General features: G+C 39.7%; 1 protein-coding gene across 2 annotated transcripts in view; it reads left to right on the forward strand.

Moving 5' to 3' along the window:
- The window catches only part of NOP14 (NOP14 nucleolar protein), a 35,817-nt gene that overhangs the window by 18,492 nt on the left and 462 nt on the right, over window positions 1–16,863 (forward strand). Inside the window, exons 9-17 of one of the 2 annotated variants that reach the window (XM_007060031.4) lie at window positions 70–200; window positions 472–557; window positions 1,370–1,505; window positions 3,182–3,283; window positions 8,047–8,200; window positions 10,466–10,625; window positions 13,148–13,295; window positions 15,027–15,145; window positions 16,459–16,614. In XM_007060031.4, coding sequence (XP_007060093.2) covers window positions 70–200; window positions 472–557; window positions 1,370–1,505; window positions 3,182–3,283; window positions 8,047–8,200; window positions 10,466–10,625; window positions 13,148–13,295; window positions 15,027–15,145; window positions 16,459–16,614 — 1,192 coding nt within the window. Of the gene's footprint in view, window positions 1–69; window positions 201–471; window positions 558–1,369; window positions 1,506–3,181; window positions 3,284–8,046; window positions 8,201–10,465; window positions 10,626–13,147; window positions 13,296–15,026; window positions 15,146–16,458; window positions 16,615–16,863 lie in introns of those variants that run through there. The other variant, XM_043544732.1, reaches the window with a different exon arrangement.

Below are 16,863 nucleotides of genomic sequence, written 5' to 3' on the forward strand. Positions count from 1 at the left end.
TAAATATTTTCTAATTTATATTTAAGTTCAACTGGGTATGCTTGATTTTTGTTTTTATTTTTATAATAGTTCCAGAATCCTATGAGAAACTTAAATCTTTACTGTTTGGAAGAATAATAGAAGAACAACTAGTTATTCTAGAGAGGATTCAGAAGTGCAATCATCCAAGTCTTGCAGTGGGAAACAAAGCAAAGTTAGAAGTATGTTTGAGTTTTTAAATGAACTTTGAATGCTAAAGTGAATTTGCTAAGTATTCAAGGAGCCTTTTGAAATATATTGGTTTTGTATTCACATTATTTGAAGAAAACTTTATCCAAACTGTACATATGGGAGAAGCTAGGCAGTGTTCGTTTGCTATGTTCTGTCTCATTATTTTTCTATGTTTTTAAAAATATCTATATTTAAATACATATCTACACACATACAAAGAAAAAAAACTGTAATGGTTTTAACATGATATGTTTCTTGCAGAAACTGTTTGGCTTCCTTCTGGAGTACATTGGGGACTTAGCAACTGTGGAGCCACCAGAGCTCAGAACAATTGACAAATTGGTTCTGTAAGTAATAAAAACATGTTCATGGTGGTCTGAAGGGAAAAAATAGTTGCCTGGTAATAAAACACATAGTGCGTTACTTAATTTAAATTATCCTACTAACATTGAAAGCTACTGGCTTTCTATTTACTTCATTGTGTTTTTACGTTGTTTCTTTTAGTGCCTTAGTCATTAATTGTATTAAAAAGCTTCAAACATTCCAGAAGGAAATTAATAGAATTCTCAGTTTGCATGGGACCTTCCATAGGTGTTAGACCTATAGAATTATGTAATTACACACCCATAAATTATTGTAGAGGAAAGTTATTTAGATTACTAAGTCAATGTGACCTTAAAATGCCACATCTGGGAAAACACGAAAAGCTGATGAAACTGTCCCATTGCCTATTGAGCAGAGTGTAAGCATCAGAGCATTCTGAACACACATTCCATTTACTTCAATATCTAGACACAATAACTCTAAGGGTCATGAAATTCAGAAAGAAGTCTTCAGATCATGCTACCTTAACATAGTTTTTGAATAAAACAGTATATTTATGCATTAGAAATTCATATTTAAAAAACCCACAAGCCTATAAGTAAGGGTATATTTCACAAGCCCTAATGAAAATATCAGTCTAGTAAATCAAAAGCATAGCAGCCACATGTGTGCACCCATTAATTGTCTTCTGCAGAAATAATTTTATTCAGAGTATTAATTGACACTTTGTGTTTAGCCTAGCACAAATAACATTTCCAAAGATGCATAAAAATCATAGTTCTTTATTAATATAAATGGTGTAACTTCATGGTAACTTGTGTTTTCTTGTTAATAGGCCGTTGTACAGTCTTTGCCAGATGTTTCCTGAAGCTGCAAGTAACAGCGTTAAGTTTGTCCTCCAAGATGCTGCACATGAAATGGAAGAAATGATTGAAGTCAAAGGCCGTGCAACTTTTCCAGGGCTAGACATGGTAATTAACACATTTTGTTTAGAAAAGTCTGTTGCCTTTTCCGTTAGTGTAAAATACCAGGGTGACATTAAATCTTGTTTTGCATTTCACAACTTATAATTCAAGGTATGACACATTGCGGCTTCTGTGGGTTTTCTATGCCCTGAATGTCCTGTCCTGAAATAAATTAATATTTCTGCTGCCATGCTTCTGTTCTGTAATATTGAGAGGAGAAAACCCTGTTTGATTCTAAGTGAACTGATTTGCAGGTTTTTTATCCAGTCTTAAAATAACTGAACATTGTTTTGCCTGAGACTTGAGCGTAGGATTCTGCGTGTTCCATGCAGCACTTAATAACATTGCTAAAATTACTGCCACCTAGAGCAAGGCAAGGTTGTCCTTCCTATCTTTGATCAATGAATATTTTTTTTCTCAGTTAAATAAACTGTTTAAAATAAAAAGTCTCCACAGAGATTTAGTATCCTACAGTGCAGAAACTTTTCTGCATAATTAAGAAACAGAACTATGGATGTAATACAATAATATTTTGAGATGTAGATATGATAGACAATAAATTAGGGACCTTGGAATGAAATAGTTGATCATCGCTCTTTACTAGTGCTTCACAGTTCTATTGGCTATCCTAAATCTATGAATAGACTCTTCAACTATAGGCGGTTGGATATTTGGGAATTCAGGATGGGATGCATTTAAAATAGTGTCAACTTATTGTTTGATAACGTGCTAAAAGGACAAGCTATAAGTCAATGTTTGATTCAGAGGGAACTGCTTGCCTCATCTCTCCAGGCTTAATGGAGTAGTACAAGAGTGAAGACTGTAATTAGTGTACTGGAGTAAAACAGACTAAGAGGAGACAATTAGCAGACACGAGATTTTTAAGATTGGGTAGGTTGGTTTTACTTGCGTCGTTATTCCAGTGTGGTTTGGGCAGTGCTTGTGGATGCATCAAGGAAGACTGTGTCCACTTCTGGCTTCTACATTTACTATGTCACTGTTACAGTTACTAGGTTAACTGAACCACTGACCTCTTATCTTTTGGGATGGAATTCTTAGACTGGGCCATAGGCTGAAGTCCTCTCTGATCAACCATGATTGCCTCAGCAGGCCTGACTTATCTTCAGTGCTTGCAGTTCATTTCACTCTGAGATCCAGTAACCAAACAGCCTTCTTAGAGCAAAGTATTATTTATTTAGAACAAAAGCATTATAGAGAAAACTATCCATTTTCCATATAGGAATCCTGGTAGGTCTGAGCTTCCAAACCTTCAAAGACCAACAGGGTGTGGGTCTCTTCTCTTAACTCACCAACCAGGTCTCTGTCCAGCTACAAGGAGAGTGCTCATTGAAAGCTGTTTAGTCCTTTTGATCACCCACATTGTCTTTCAAGTTTGTGCCATGATGTCCTTATCTGGGGAGCCATTGTATTGCCTGTTCATTCTTCCAACAGCTCCCATTGAAGTAAAGCAGTATAGACACACAATAAATATTCTACTGCTCCAGTATGTTGTACAGTCTCTCGGTAACTAGGTTACATATCAATCATTACTTCTCAGTATTCTTGAGATTACTACATAGCAGGTCCATGTCAAGAGTCACATTATATGTAAAACCAATTAAGATACTCAGAAAGTTATTTACTGTATTCTAACTTCTTAATCTGTTTTATCCTTTTTTCAGCTCATTTATTTGAAAATTACTGCAATACTATTTCCTACCTCTGACTTCTGGCACCCAGTAGTAACACCTGCATTGGTATATATGAGTCAGTTACTTACTAAGGTATGTCTGTAATATTTTACTTCAGTATAAAGTTCAATCCTTCCATTTCTGTCTTATACTTCAATTTAAAATGCAATGAGATTAAGATATATATTTAGAACTTTTTTGAAAGAATAGCTAGGAATATGTTTTGGTAGTGTGTTATATCAGTAACTGTCAGGAAAATATTTTTAGTTGAGGAGTAAAGTCCCACTTAGAGTAAAGCCTTACTCTTACAAGATCACATCCACTGAGTTGTCATACAAAAACTCCACCCTTGAACTTGAGTGCCTGGTATTAAATGAGGATGTTGCTATAACAGGCATCATAGAAACTTGGTGGAACGATGATAATTAGTGGGACACGGTAAAGCCAGGGAACAAAATATATATGACAGAATAGTTCGTGCTTTTGGGGGAGTGGCACTGTGTGTGAAAGGAAGTATAGAGTTAAATATAGAAAAATCACAAATGAATCAAACTGTACCATAGAATCTGTTATGGCTTGAAATTCCATACTTGAATAATATCAACCTCTTGACCGGGATGGTGATTATGAAATGCTCAGGAAGATTAGGGAGGCTACAAAAACAGAAAATCCAGTAATAATGGGGGATTTCTACTATCCCCATATTGACTAGGCACATGACCTCCGGACGGATGCAGAGATAAAATTTCTAGACATCACTAATGACTGCTTCTTGCAGCAGCTTGTCTTGGAACCTACAAGGAGAGATGCAATTCTTAATTTAGTCCTAAGTGTAGCACAGGATCTGGTCCAAGGTGAATATAGCTGAACCACTCGGGAAAAGCAACCATAATGTAATTAAATTGAACCTCTTTGTAGGGGGGAAAATGCCAAAGAAACCCACCAAAATAGCATTTAATTTCACAAAGGTAACTACACAAAAATGAGGAAGCTAGTTAAAAGAAAATTAAAAGAAACAATCACAAGAGTGAAATGCCTGCAAGCTGAATGGAAACCATTTAAGAACATCATAATAGATGCTCAAACTAAATGTATACCCCTATGACATTTCAGGGTACAATCCAGACCAGTGGGAGGTTGTCTCACCACCTGTCCTGCAACCTCCGATGCATCACAGTGATTTGCTGTTGTAGCTTGCAAGCTGGGTCCCTCAAACATCCAAACAGTTTGGAGGTCATACCCTGAGTGCCTGTGTATAGCCGCAGCACGCTCCAGTTACACTGTGGCTTCCACCAGTCTTGATTATCATTTACAGAGTGACTGCAACACACTTCCAGTCCTGAATTTTTCCCCAAAATGTGTGTTGTGCTTTGACAGTTCAGAAACTTTAGGTCTGTTGCCTCATGACAGAACAATATCCAACAGTTGGCTACTTTAAATGGAGTTACCCAAACAATTCAGTTTAAATGCAACACTGGATTAGTTAGATAAACTTGTTCTATTCTTTAATCAAAGTAAAAAGAGAGAGTTTAAGTGAGTACAAGTATAAGGCATTAAAGTCAGAAATGTTTACAAAACAAAGATAAAATGCTTCCTAGTACTAAAACTTAACAAACTAGACTTGGTTCAAGGTGGAATTGTTACCACATGCTCCCAGCAACAGGGCTGACCAAATTTCAGGTCAGGATCTCTCCCAAAGTCAAATGGCTATTTTTTTTTTGCCTTAGGTGAAAGAGATGGATAGGGAGGTATACCTTGGGGTGTTTTTGTCCCTCACTTCTATAGTCCAGTTCCCCTTTTATATGCATTTTCTGAGGCCTACCCCTAAATCAGGGTCGGCAACCTTCGGCATGCGGCCCATCCGGGTAATCTGCAGGTGGGCCGCAAGACATATTGTTGACGTTGACTGTCCACAGGCACGGCCCCCTGCAGCTCACAGTGGCCACAGTTCGCCGTTCCCGGCCAATGGGAGCTGCAGGGGGCTGTGCCTGCGGATAAACAAAATGTCTTGCGGCGCGCCAGCAGATTACCCTGATGGGCCGCGTGTCGAAGGTTGCCGACTCCTGCCCTAGATAATGTTTATTTCCGCTGTGAGGATGGAGATGGAGGCACATGGTGAAAGAGGTTCCAAGCTGTTGTTTGCTAAAATGCAGAGCTGTTTGTTCCGGTCACCCTTCCTTACCAAAGAATGGCCACTTGACAGGTGATTGCCCATCAACTTTGATCACACCTGGCTAGAGGTGTCTGCTTGTCTTTTGTCTGTGAGGAACCAGTTTATCCACTCCCCAGATTTGTCTGGTAACTATATTTGTTATAATTTCAGCTTATATTCATAACTTTACATATAGTGTTGCTACATAAATTTCACTACGGTATTACTGACCAGTGAGGTATTAGTTTTCAAATGATACCTCACAAAGCATAATTTTACATATTATTACAATAGTGTGTAGGCTGTGAATACTGGAGTGAATTTGATCACAACCCCAAATTAAACAACAACAACAGAGACCCAAAAAAAAAATTGCCACCATCACTAAACCACTGAGTAAAAGAGGTGTTTAGAGGCAAAAAGGCATCCTTTAAAAATTGGAGTCTCATCCTACTGAGGAAAATAGAAAGGAGCATTAACTCTGGAAAGTCAAGGGTAAAAGTATAATTAGGCAGGCCAAAAAAGAATTGGAAGAGCTACCAGCAAAAGCCACAAAAACTAACAGCAAACATTTTTAAATACATCAGAAGCAGGAAGTCTGCCAAACTATCAGTGGGGCCACTGGACAGTCAAGGTACTAAAGGAGTTTTCAAGCAAGAAAAGGCCGTTGCAGAGATACAAAATGAATTCTTTGCATCGTTCTTCATTGGCGAGGATGTGGGTGAGATCCCACACCCGAGCCATTCTTTTTAAGTGACATGTCTGAGAAACTGTCCAAGATTGAGGTGTCAGTAAAAAACCTGGTGGAACAAATTGATAAATTAAACAGTAATAAGTCACCAGATGGTATTCCCCCAAGAGTTCTGAAGGAACTCAAATCTGAAATTGCAGAACTGCTCACTATGGTATGTAACCTATCATTAGGCTTGGTACCAGGCTCGGTACCAGATGGCTGGAAGATAGCTAATGTAACATTGATTTTTTTTTAAGAGAGGTTCCAGAGGCTGTCCTGGCAATTACAGGCTAGAGAACCTAACTTCAGTGCTGGACAAATTGGTAAAAACCATAGTAAAGAACAGAGTTATCAGGCACATAGATGAACATGATATGTTGAGAAAGAGTCAACGCTGCTTTTGTAAAGGGAAATCTTACCTCACCCATCTATTAGAATTCTTTGAGGAGGTCATTAAGCACGTGGACCAGTGTGATCCAATTTATATAGTATATTATATTACTATAGAACGACTTTGACAAGGTCCCATACCAAACTACGCAGCCAGGAAAGTTACAGATGATAAGGCAGAAAATATCATAAGGCCACTATATAAATCGCTGATATGCGCACATCTTGAATACTGTATGCAGTCTGGTCTCCCCGTCCCAAAAGCGATATATTAGGACTGGAAAGGGTAAAGAGAGAGGCAACAGAGCCAATTAGAGGGGAGATTAAAAGGACTGAGACTGTTCAGCGTAGAAAAGAGACCACTAAGAGGGAGATATGATAAGAGGTCTATAAAATCATGAGTGGTATGGAGAAAGTGAATTGGGAAGTGTTATTTACCCCTTCACATAACAAAAGAACCAGGGGTGTTAAATTAATAGACACCAGGTGTAAAACAAACATAAGGAAGTACTTCTTCACACAACATACAGTCAACATATGGAACCTGTTGCCAGAAGTTGTTGTGAAGGCCAAAAGTATAAGTAGGTTCAGAGAAGAATTAGATAAGTTCTTGGAGGATAGGTGCATCAATGATTATTACCCAAGATGGTCAGGGATGGAACTCCATGCTCTAGGTGTCCCTAAATATCTAATTTCCAGAAGCTGGGACTAGACAACAGAAAATGCATCATCTGATAATTGCCCTGTTCTGTTCCTTCTGCTGAAGCATCTGGCATTAGCTGCTGCCAGAAGACAAGATGGACCATTGGTCTGACCCAGTAAAGCCATTCTTCTGTTAGTATATAAAGTCTGTGAGAGTCATGGAATATAGTGGGTACATGATCCAATTCATTAGTGATGCTATCTTCCATATATGCTAATAGCTCTTATTTAAGAGGGGTGGTTGATTTTATTTATAAAATATCTATTCTGTCTCTCCAGAACTTGCCTAACTACATTAAAATATATTGATCAGAAGTGTCTCATTTTTCAATCTTAAAGCCCTATTTATATAATTGAAATGTCCAGATTCAGTTGCTCCTATCTCATACGAAGTGCAGAGTTACTTTGAAATCTGGTTGTTCTTTAGTTCCTTTCTAAAAGTGGACATCACAACCTTGCGATGCAAACTGTAGGACCGAAATTTAACAACAGACGAGCAAATAATAGAATAAGTATCACAGAAACAAGGCAAGATATAAAAAGGAAGTAATTCTTGTTGTGCTTTAGTGCCCTCTAGTGGTTAAAAGTGGTTAAAGTAGTTTTGGCAAGGTTTCTACTGAATTCTGCACATCCTCCCTTCAATGAGGTAAGGTGTCAAATTTTCCTAGGGAGGAGCAACATATATTAAAAATGACCCCCGTTAAAAATGTATTAGCTAATTTTTTAAAAGCTGCTAAAAATGATTGGTGGTTTAGATCATACATTTTTTGTGAAACTTATTAAAATCTCTCTATCAGAGGTTGTTGTTTTTGCTCATGGCATAAAGCCTTAATTTTCATACTAATATGTTAATGCAGGGGTTTTTTTATTTTTTGTTAGTGCCAAGTCATGACACTACAAGATGTTATTAAAGGATTGTTTGTGTGCTGTTTGTTCCTGGAATATGTATCACTGTCTCAAAGATTCATACCAGAACTTATCAATTTCCTCGTTGGAATGCTTCACATAGCTATACCCCAAAAACGACTACAGAGTAAGTTTGCTTGGAATGATAAATATGAATGTGCATTTGTTTTTATACCTCAAGCTTCCTTGCAATTAAAAATTCCACCTTCAGAGCTTCATGTTGCAAATGAAAGGCCAAGTCATCTCCTAGATAGATCTCCTGAGCTGACCAGGAAACTAAGCTCTCAAATGTTGCAGTTCCCAGGAGATCCACCAGACACAAGCGCCATCTGTGTGGAAGCCTTCTTCTTCCACACTGCTTCCAAGCCCCCATAGAAAAACAGCTCCTTCCCCTTTGGGCACCATGGTGTAGTGAGGAAACCAGTGTGAGTTAATGCTGATAAAGTTAATTTCTGTGGAGTTGTGGGCATAGCAATTGATGCTGCAGACTGCAGCTGATGCTACCCACTCCTCACCTGATAACCAGAATGCCAGAAGAACTGCAGTGGGATTCCATGCAATCAGGTTACAAGGAAGGTGTATGCCACAAAGCTGATATTCTCCCTCCTTGCATACCTGTCTAGATTTGCCTCCCCTTGCACTCATATTAACAGAGCGGGAAATCTGGCCTGTAATGTAGAGCAATCTTCATATTTAGCACTTTGCGACCACATCATCTCTGACTGTCTCTTTAATTTGGCCTTTTCTACTTGCTCATGATTTCCGTGCCAGCCTCTCTCTTTTTCTGGGCACTCTTCCTAAGTGCCCCATTTCGAAGTGCAAAGATGACATGTTTTTTTCTTTGTCAGGGAATTTAGTGACAGTAATTCACCAATAAGGGGAAGAGGAGAGTTGTTGCCGAATCATGGAAATCAAATGCTTGCTTGCAATACTTTCTCCATTGTTCAAACTTTGATATGATTTATCGCCGATAGGTCTGTAAATTGTTACCAGTGTGAAACTTCCCAACAAGTAGTGCTGGTTTCTAATTATGTGTGTGGTGAGGGAAAGTTAAATAAAATGTCTGTTAGTGGTATAGCAACACTAATCTATATAGATATTAATTACTTCCACATAGAATATCAACATTTTTGTGTGAGATATTTTAAAGCTTTGGTATTTGAAGCATGTATAAAAATCCAGTCATATTTTAGAAATTCACATTAGAACTATTGACATATTTGCTGTGCAATTTAATATGGCTTTGACACGTACCTGCCAAATACTTCCTTCATATGATTGTCCTGGCAGTTTGGTTGTCTGTTGACACAGGATATTTAAAAATGAGTTCACACCTAATTTTGTGATACATATTGTTATGCTATCATACCAATAAATTCCTTCATATTTATTTTTAACAGCTAGTAACATAATTTAATATAACTCCATTATTTTAACATTGAGGGCCTGATCCATCTGCCTTTCATGTGAGGAAGAGATGTGGAACAGATCCTAAGAGAAGATTGAGAGAGTATGTCTCAAATGCGGATTCAGATGTACTTAAGGCTTTAGAAAAAATTGTTCCCCTTTAAAAAAAGTCCATTGTTCTTTCTTTGTGGGAGAAATGTCATTTTTAGGCAGGTAACCTTTGGTAATATATTGATCAAACATACGAGTAGAATAAATACTGTCTGCCATTCTGTTAGAAGTAGAGCAGATAAGTATAATTTAAACATTCAGGCCCTGGTCCTGTGGACAGTTATGCACATGCTTTACTTCACTACCATGAGTAGTCGGATTGACTTACTGGTGCTACTTACAGTAGTAAAGTTAAGCATGAGCATTGGGGCCTTAAAGCCAAAACCTCATCTATCTTTACCCCCGAGTCGTCTTTGTACTTTCAGGGCAGAGACTCTTCTTGCATACGTATAAAGAGCCATTTGCATCAATGTCAATATAATATATAAATAACTTAATAGAATTATTTTTATTTTCGTTGCTAAAAGGTTTTGAAATGAGCTCCTTTCTAAGCCTGCAGGGCTTAAAAACCTGTTCATTGCACAGATTTATTTTTCTTTATCAGGGTTGGCAATTTCCCAGGGAGAATTAGTTTAGGACAGGGTGCTGTGAAACTTTTCCTGACGTCACTGTCCCTACTGCTTTGCAAGTTCCCTCGTCCAGCTGATCTCTTATTCTGGTCCCTACAGGTGCCACCATCTTTCTCCCCTACCCCCCGCTGACTTTATTACTGGGCTAATGTTTCTGTAAAAAGATTAGTGTTTGTGTATATTTGAAATAGCCTAATTTTAATAAAGGATCTTTATAAAACTATAAATTTTCTATAAATCAACTTTTTCCTAAGTTTTAATTGTGAGAACTAATCTGTATATAACTGTTGTAACTGTGTTTTTAGGCTATACTCCAGTGCATCCTTTCAGACCAGCAGGAAAAAATTCAAAATTACTCTTGGTCTGTGATAAGAAGGATATGGAGACATGGCAAAAGCAAAATCTGCCACTCAGTATTATGACTAGATTAAAGGAAAGCAGCAAAACAGAAATGAATCATTTCAGGTATGTGAAGAATATGTAAGGGGAAACTCCAAGTTATTTCTTGTGTAACTTCGGTGACAATGTTCTGTCAAGCATGTTACCTTCTAGGACAAAAGCTGAGGGTGGACAAGTGTAATAAATTATTTTCATCATATGGTTCTTGTAACATATTAAATAACGAAATATACCATTCTTAGGGTCTGATGCTGCAAAGTGCAGAGCACTTTCTGTGGGGGCTAAGCACCCCCAACTCTTTTTGGCTTCAGTGAGATTTGAGGATGCTCAGCACCCCACAGGAGTTGCTAAACATTTTGACTGGTCAGATCCTTAAGCAGCAAATAAATCTTGATTACATGAAAAAATAACCACATCAAAAGAACATTATTAGGATTGCAAAGTCAAGTGCTCCGAAGTTACGAGAGTTAAGATAGCCTGTGGAACTTTAATTCGACCCAGTTGTGGGTATGCATTGCGATTCATTGTTCAGTTACATGATCACATTCTGTTTTTCCACAGAGTCCTAGCCTTGTTCAGTGCACAGAGTGGATGATATTTTATTTAATGAGCAGCTACTGAATAGTTTCTCCTCGTTGTTCCTTGTGTGGCCATAGGCCTTATTTACTGCACATTATTCAAATCCTGCTCTGAAGACAGAATTATTAATTTCCTCCTGCGCTTTTCTGTGACACTCATCACTATAATATCTGAGTGCTTCACAAACATCAATGAATATATCTTCACAAAATCCTTGTGAAGTGAGGGAGTGATATTACCCCCATTTTACAGGCAGGGAACTAAGGCACGGAGATTAAGGTCAAAAGCTTCCACTAATTTTCTGTGCCAATTTGAGATTCCTGGGACCTGACTTTTTGGAGTAAGTTATAGTACTTTATATATTCAAAGCATAGCTCCTACTGACTTCAGTTGCAGCTGTGAGGGCTCAGAATAGGTCAGAGCTGCCGTGACCCAGTGCCTTACATTCTGTGACCCAGTACTGGGTTGCGACTCACAGTTCGAAAATCACTGATCTAGTCTGACCTGCACGTTGCAGGCCACAGAACCTCACCCACCCACTTCTGTAATTAGAGCCCTAACCTCTGGCTGAGTTACTGAAGTTCTCAAATAGTGGTTTAAAGACTTTGTTACAGAGAATCCACCATTTACACTAGTTTAAACCTGCAAGTGCCTAATGCTACAGAGGAAGGTGAAAAACCCACAGGGTCTCTGCCAATCTGACCTGGGGTGAAATTCCTTCCCAACCCCAAATATGGCAATCAGTTAGACCCTGAGCATGTGGGCAAGACCTACTAGGCAGATACCTGGGAAATAATTCTCTGTAGTAACTCAGAGGCCTCCCCATCTAGTATCCCATCATACCATCCCCTTGGCCATGTCTCCCCCCCGTCACTGTCTCCCTGTCCCAGTCACTTTGCACAGCAAGTCTTAGTTCTTCCCTGGCTCCTGGTTGGATCTGTCCCCCTTCCTCCCCCCCCGCCACCATTTTTCCTTCTCTGACTTCCAATACCAGTCTTCTTGGCCAACCAGTTCCAGCCTGCCCCATTTCTCCAGTCCTTGTCTCACCAGACCTCTTATCCCCTATCTAGTTCTTTCCTTCCCCTGAGTCCTGCTGTTGTCCCCTCTGCATTGAAATTAGACAGATGTCTCTTCCATGCTGCCTGAGAGCCAGGGAACATTGAGAGTTTAGGAGAGAGAGACTCCCTGCTCTCACTTACAGCCCTTGACACCCCTCTGGTTGGGAGCAGTCATTGTAGGGAAAGCTGGGCTTTGCCACGTACAGCCCTAGGCTGGAGCATGCCCATCCACTCTGTGGGGATGGCACATGTGGAGTCCTGTCAGCATTAGAAAATGTGAGGGGATGGAGCTTGCTCAGTTGCTCTGTATGAGGATGGTACGGGCATAGTGTAGTCAGCACTAGCAGTTCTGGGAAGCTTGGGCCATGCTCAGTCAAGATGGAATGTTCAGAAATTTAGCTACTACAATTGAAGTCTCTGCTGAGCATGTGCAAACTGAAATTGTTCAGAGGCTTATAACTTGGCCAGTTTTGGGTGGATTTTCACAAAGATGTCAAATAGCACAACCCTGACACAAAAGCCAACCTCTGCTAAATTTTAAGTGCCTCCTCCAAAACATGAGGACACTAGAGCTCTTCAAATAAAAGGTTGCAAGAATATTTTACCATGGGCAAAACAAGCTATTTTTTCTAGCCTTATTCGTGAAAATGACTGAACATATTTGGCCAAAATTTTCCAAAATAAAAAAAAAAAAAATCAGCCTGAAGCAGGCAGAAATGAGAAGAGAAAATTTCAGCCCAAACAGTTAGTTTGGCAAAGTTATAAGCAGCAGAAAACAAGGTTTTCTTATTAAGGTTGCCTGACGCTTCGCATTAAAATAGGTGGCACTATCAACACTGCCTATAATTTGTTTAGTTTGAAACTCTTGAAACTTTCATCTGCATATTCTAATTATGCAGTAAAATTATTGCAGATACGATTTTAACATGGCTGTGTATATCTCTCTAACAGGTTATCATGTCTAGCTGTGTGTTTGGATCTCATTAAGAAATGTGCAGCTCTGTATAAATCTTTGTCATCCTTCCATGAAATAATGCAACCCATCAGAGCACTTCTTACAGAACATATACCAGTGAGTGAATACCCTAAACAACTGCAGGTAAATGTTCCCCAAAAACCTAATTGCTGATGTAGAAGTTAGTAAATTCTGGGATCTCAATATGTGCTAACAAAAAATGTAAAGCTAATTAAAAATAAAAACAAAGTGAAATATTTTTTCAAAGGCCAAGCATGTTATCTTTTTAGGATTTGGTGTGCAGATAGCTGGAGTATGAATCTATGATGCACTAGCCTGCTGCATCCTAAGGTCCCTGCTGCTGCACACTAAAAATTCTGTAAGGCACATTGATCTACTACTGTTATACTATAAATTCACACCTCAGCTTGCTGTGCACTAAGTTGGTATATAGACAAGTCCTTAGACTATTTGAAGACTAGATGAGTGTTTCTGTGGAAAAGTTGGAATGTGTACATAATGTTTTGGATGGACATTTTTCATGGTGCAGCCAAACCCACCTTTTTAAGAGCAATGTTCCCTCTAATTTTTTACATCCATGTGCAGAATGAATTTTGTTATGTGCACCAATATGGAGGTGATGTGTGGCAGGGGTGAGGGCCGAGGGCTTTGGAGTGTAGAAGGGGGTGCAGGGCTGGGCTCTGGGGTGGGGCTGGGGATGAGAGGTTCAGGGTGCTGGAGGGGGCTCAGGGCTAGAGCAGAGGCTTGGGGGGCGGTGAGGGCTCTGGCTTGGGGGATGCAGGCTCTGAGGTGGGGCCGGGGATGAGAGGTTCAGGGTGCGGGAGGGGGCTCTGGGCTAGAACAGAGGGTTGCGGGGATGGGGGGTGAGGGCTCTGGGGTGGGGCTGGGGATGAGGGTTTTGGGGTGCAGGCTGCCCCGGGGCTGCAGCAGGGGGAGAGGACTCCCCCCAGCCCTCTCTTGCTGCAGAAGCCCGGGGCTGGGGGAGAAGCGCCTCTCCCTGCCTACACAGCCCTTGATAGCCTGCTGCGCGGTCGCACAGCTTAGAGGGAACTTAAGTGGAGAGGGTAACATTTAAGGCATCTCCATTGTGGTAACTCTTTAAGTAGCTCCTTTTATAGGAATAGCATTCTGGCAGTGCTGTTCCTGAGGATCTTGTATGAATCTGTAAGTCACTGGTACAGTCAAACAAATGTATCAAATAAAGTAATAGATACCATGGGCATGGATGCCTTAATAAAACCAGTATAAATATGTATTGTCAGCTTCACCAGTTAAAGTTAGTTAGCTCTTTCTTTTCCAGAGATGGAAGAATAAGATGATCTGAGTGTAGCCTGACTCTCTTTTGCATTCAATGAGGATGGACCCTCCTATTTAGCAGTAGCGTCCTCTCTGGTAGAAGAGGCAGGATGAAATATGTTAGAGAATAAGATGTAATATAGATGGCATGGAAAGGCCATGTTAGAGTCACAAAATGTAACCCTTAGAGCAATGAATATTCAGCCTTAGAGTTTTAAGTTGAGAAACAGGAGCTGAGTTAAACTAGGTTTTGTCAATTGTCAGTCATGCCAACCTGGCCTCTTTTTTCTCTTTGGCCACAGACCCTTCCTGCTGTCCATCGCAGCACCCCCTGTCGACCTTGGAAAGCCTTTTGAAACTAGCCAGACCTGAAGATTTAAAACTCTTCAGGACTAGCAAATATCCTAAAGGTTAAGTGTGATCTTACTAAGAGAGAAAGTAGCTTGTTGAGGATGCCTTAGCCAGGAAAACATTATTCCTGAGACAGCCAATAACTGGTTTGTAAAACGTGATATCTTTGATTAGCTTTTAAAATCCTAACCTCCTCTGCATTTTCAGGAGTTGCATCAAAATGCTCTGAAAGAGATAGAGGACAAAGGAAAACACTATACCCCCTTGGTGTGTGAGAAAAAGAAGCCTGTGCCATTGAAATTGTATACACCCAAAATAGTGAAAGTGTAAGTACAGTAATCCTTATAGAAGTGAAGAAAGCAAAACTGCAGGTTAGGCATTGAGGAGCATAGAGAGAGGCTTCAGCTAAAGGCTCTTGGTCATTCTTTCCTAAATTTCCAAGCAGAGTAGGGAATGGAATTGCCATCTCCTACATTAGATGCACACACTGCAAAGGATTGACTACCCAGAGAAAGGGAAGGAGGAATCCTGAGAAATTAAGGACGGATTGTCTTGTTTTATGGCTAGAGTATAGGACTGGAAATCAGGGGATCTGGAGGCTATTCCTACTCTCTTATTCATTTCTCCCTCAATAATAGATTCATAGATCTTTAACACCAGAAAGGACCATTATGAGCATTTGATCTGACCTCCAGCACAACATAAAACACAATCTGGGTATCTGTTTAAACTGGTTCTTAATTCTGGGGGTCTGTCTAGACTTCTCAGCTTTCCTAGATTCCCAGATTGTCACAATGGCCAGAAACACGTTTTTTATCTTTGGCTGACCAAGAAATTTCACCCCTTCCTATCAGATATAGACCTTTCCACATACACATCATGTGTATCTTTTTGTGTTCTGGGTTAGATTATAGCAACATGGGATTAACTTTGAAAGGTATTTGGTAGCTTTTACTAATACCGAATGCAGTTACACTCTGACTCAGGTAGACTGGCAAGGGCATATTACATGCATACTCTTCACTGGCTGCTGCTTCATTTCCAGACAGAGGCACTAGTTACTATCATAAATTATCTTACGTGTTGGTCTCCGTTAAGATACTGCATTTGCTCCACCATTTGCATTCATACTAAATTCCTTCCGGCTATTTGCCGAAATGGTGAAACAAATCAGGTATCCGCCGTTCCCCCACACACACAGACACACACACACACACCCCCCGAATTTATCGTGAGAAATATTAACCTTAGAACACATTGTGAGAATCCATTTTTGTCCAGGTTTCCCACTAACTACGGACAACTGGATTTAGCCGGCTAGTATGGTTTTCTCAGCCTCTGTACTTCTGAGTATAGTGCTACATGTGGAAGGTTGCTGTGTATTGGCTCTCTGGAAAATGTTGTCTGCTCTTTATCTAAATTATGTAATATAGTCAGTTACTTTTTTTTATGGTATCCTATAAATATGTAATTATAAGTGAGACTGTTAAGCCCTTGGTATTGAGAGTTGCAATAGGAGTGTGCAAAGACGTAGAATATCAAGAAGTAACATCTATATAAAAGCTAGTTCCTGTGAAGTATAAAAGAGTATGCTTGACATAATAATTTATGCTTGTTCATACATGCATTCTAATTTCAGCCTGGAGTTTGGGAGGAAACAGGGAGGCAGCAAGGAGGAACAGGAAAGAAAGAGGCTGATTCACAAACACAAACGTGAATTTAAAGGAGCTGTTCGGGAGATCCGCAAAGATAACCAGTTCCTGGCTAGAATGCAGCTTTCAGAAATTATGGAAAGGTAATATATGGTTACTGGCAGTGGAGTTACTCTGTATGCTGGCCAGTGTTCACTCTTAGTCCCTATCAGGACTGGCATGTTGGTCAACCATATTTTGAGGTCAAACAGTTGTCTGACAACTTGGGAGCAACCGCTACAAGACTTGCAATGAGAGTTACTCAATAATGTTTATTGCTCATCAACCTCTATATATTTTGCATGTGTTTGAATGTTGCTGTTTCATTCATATAGTCACATAATGTATATTTC

The sequence above is a fragment of the Chelonia mydas genome, chromosome 4, assembly GCF_015237465.2.
Source record: "Chelonia mydas isolate rCheMyd1 chromosome 4, rCheMyd1.pri.v2, whole genome shotgun sequence".
NCBI classification, from domain to species: Eukaryota; Metazoa; Chordata; order Testudines; family Cheloniidae; genus Chelonia; species Chelonia mydas.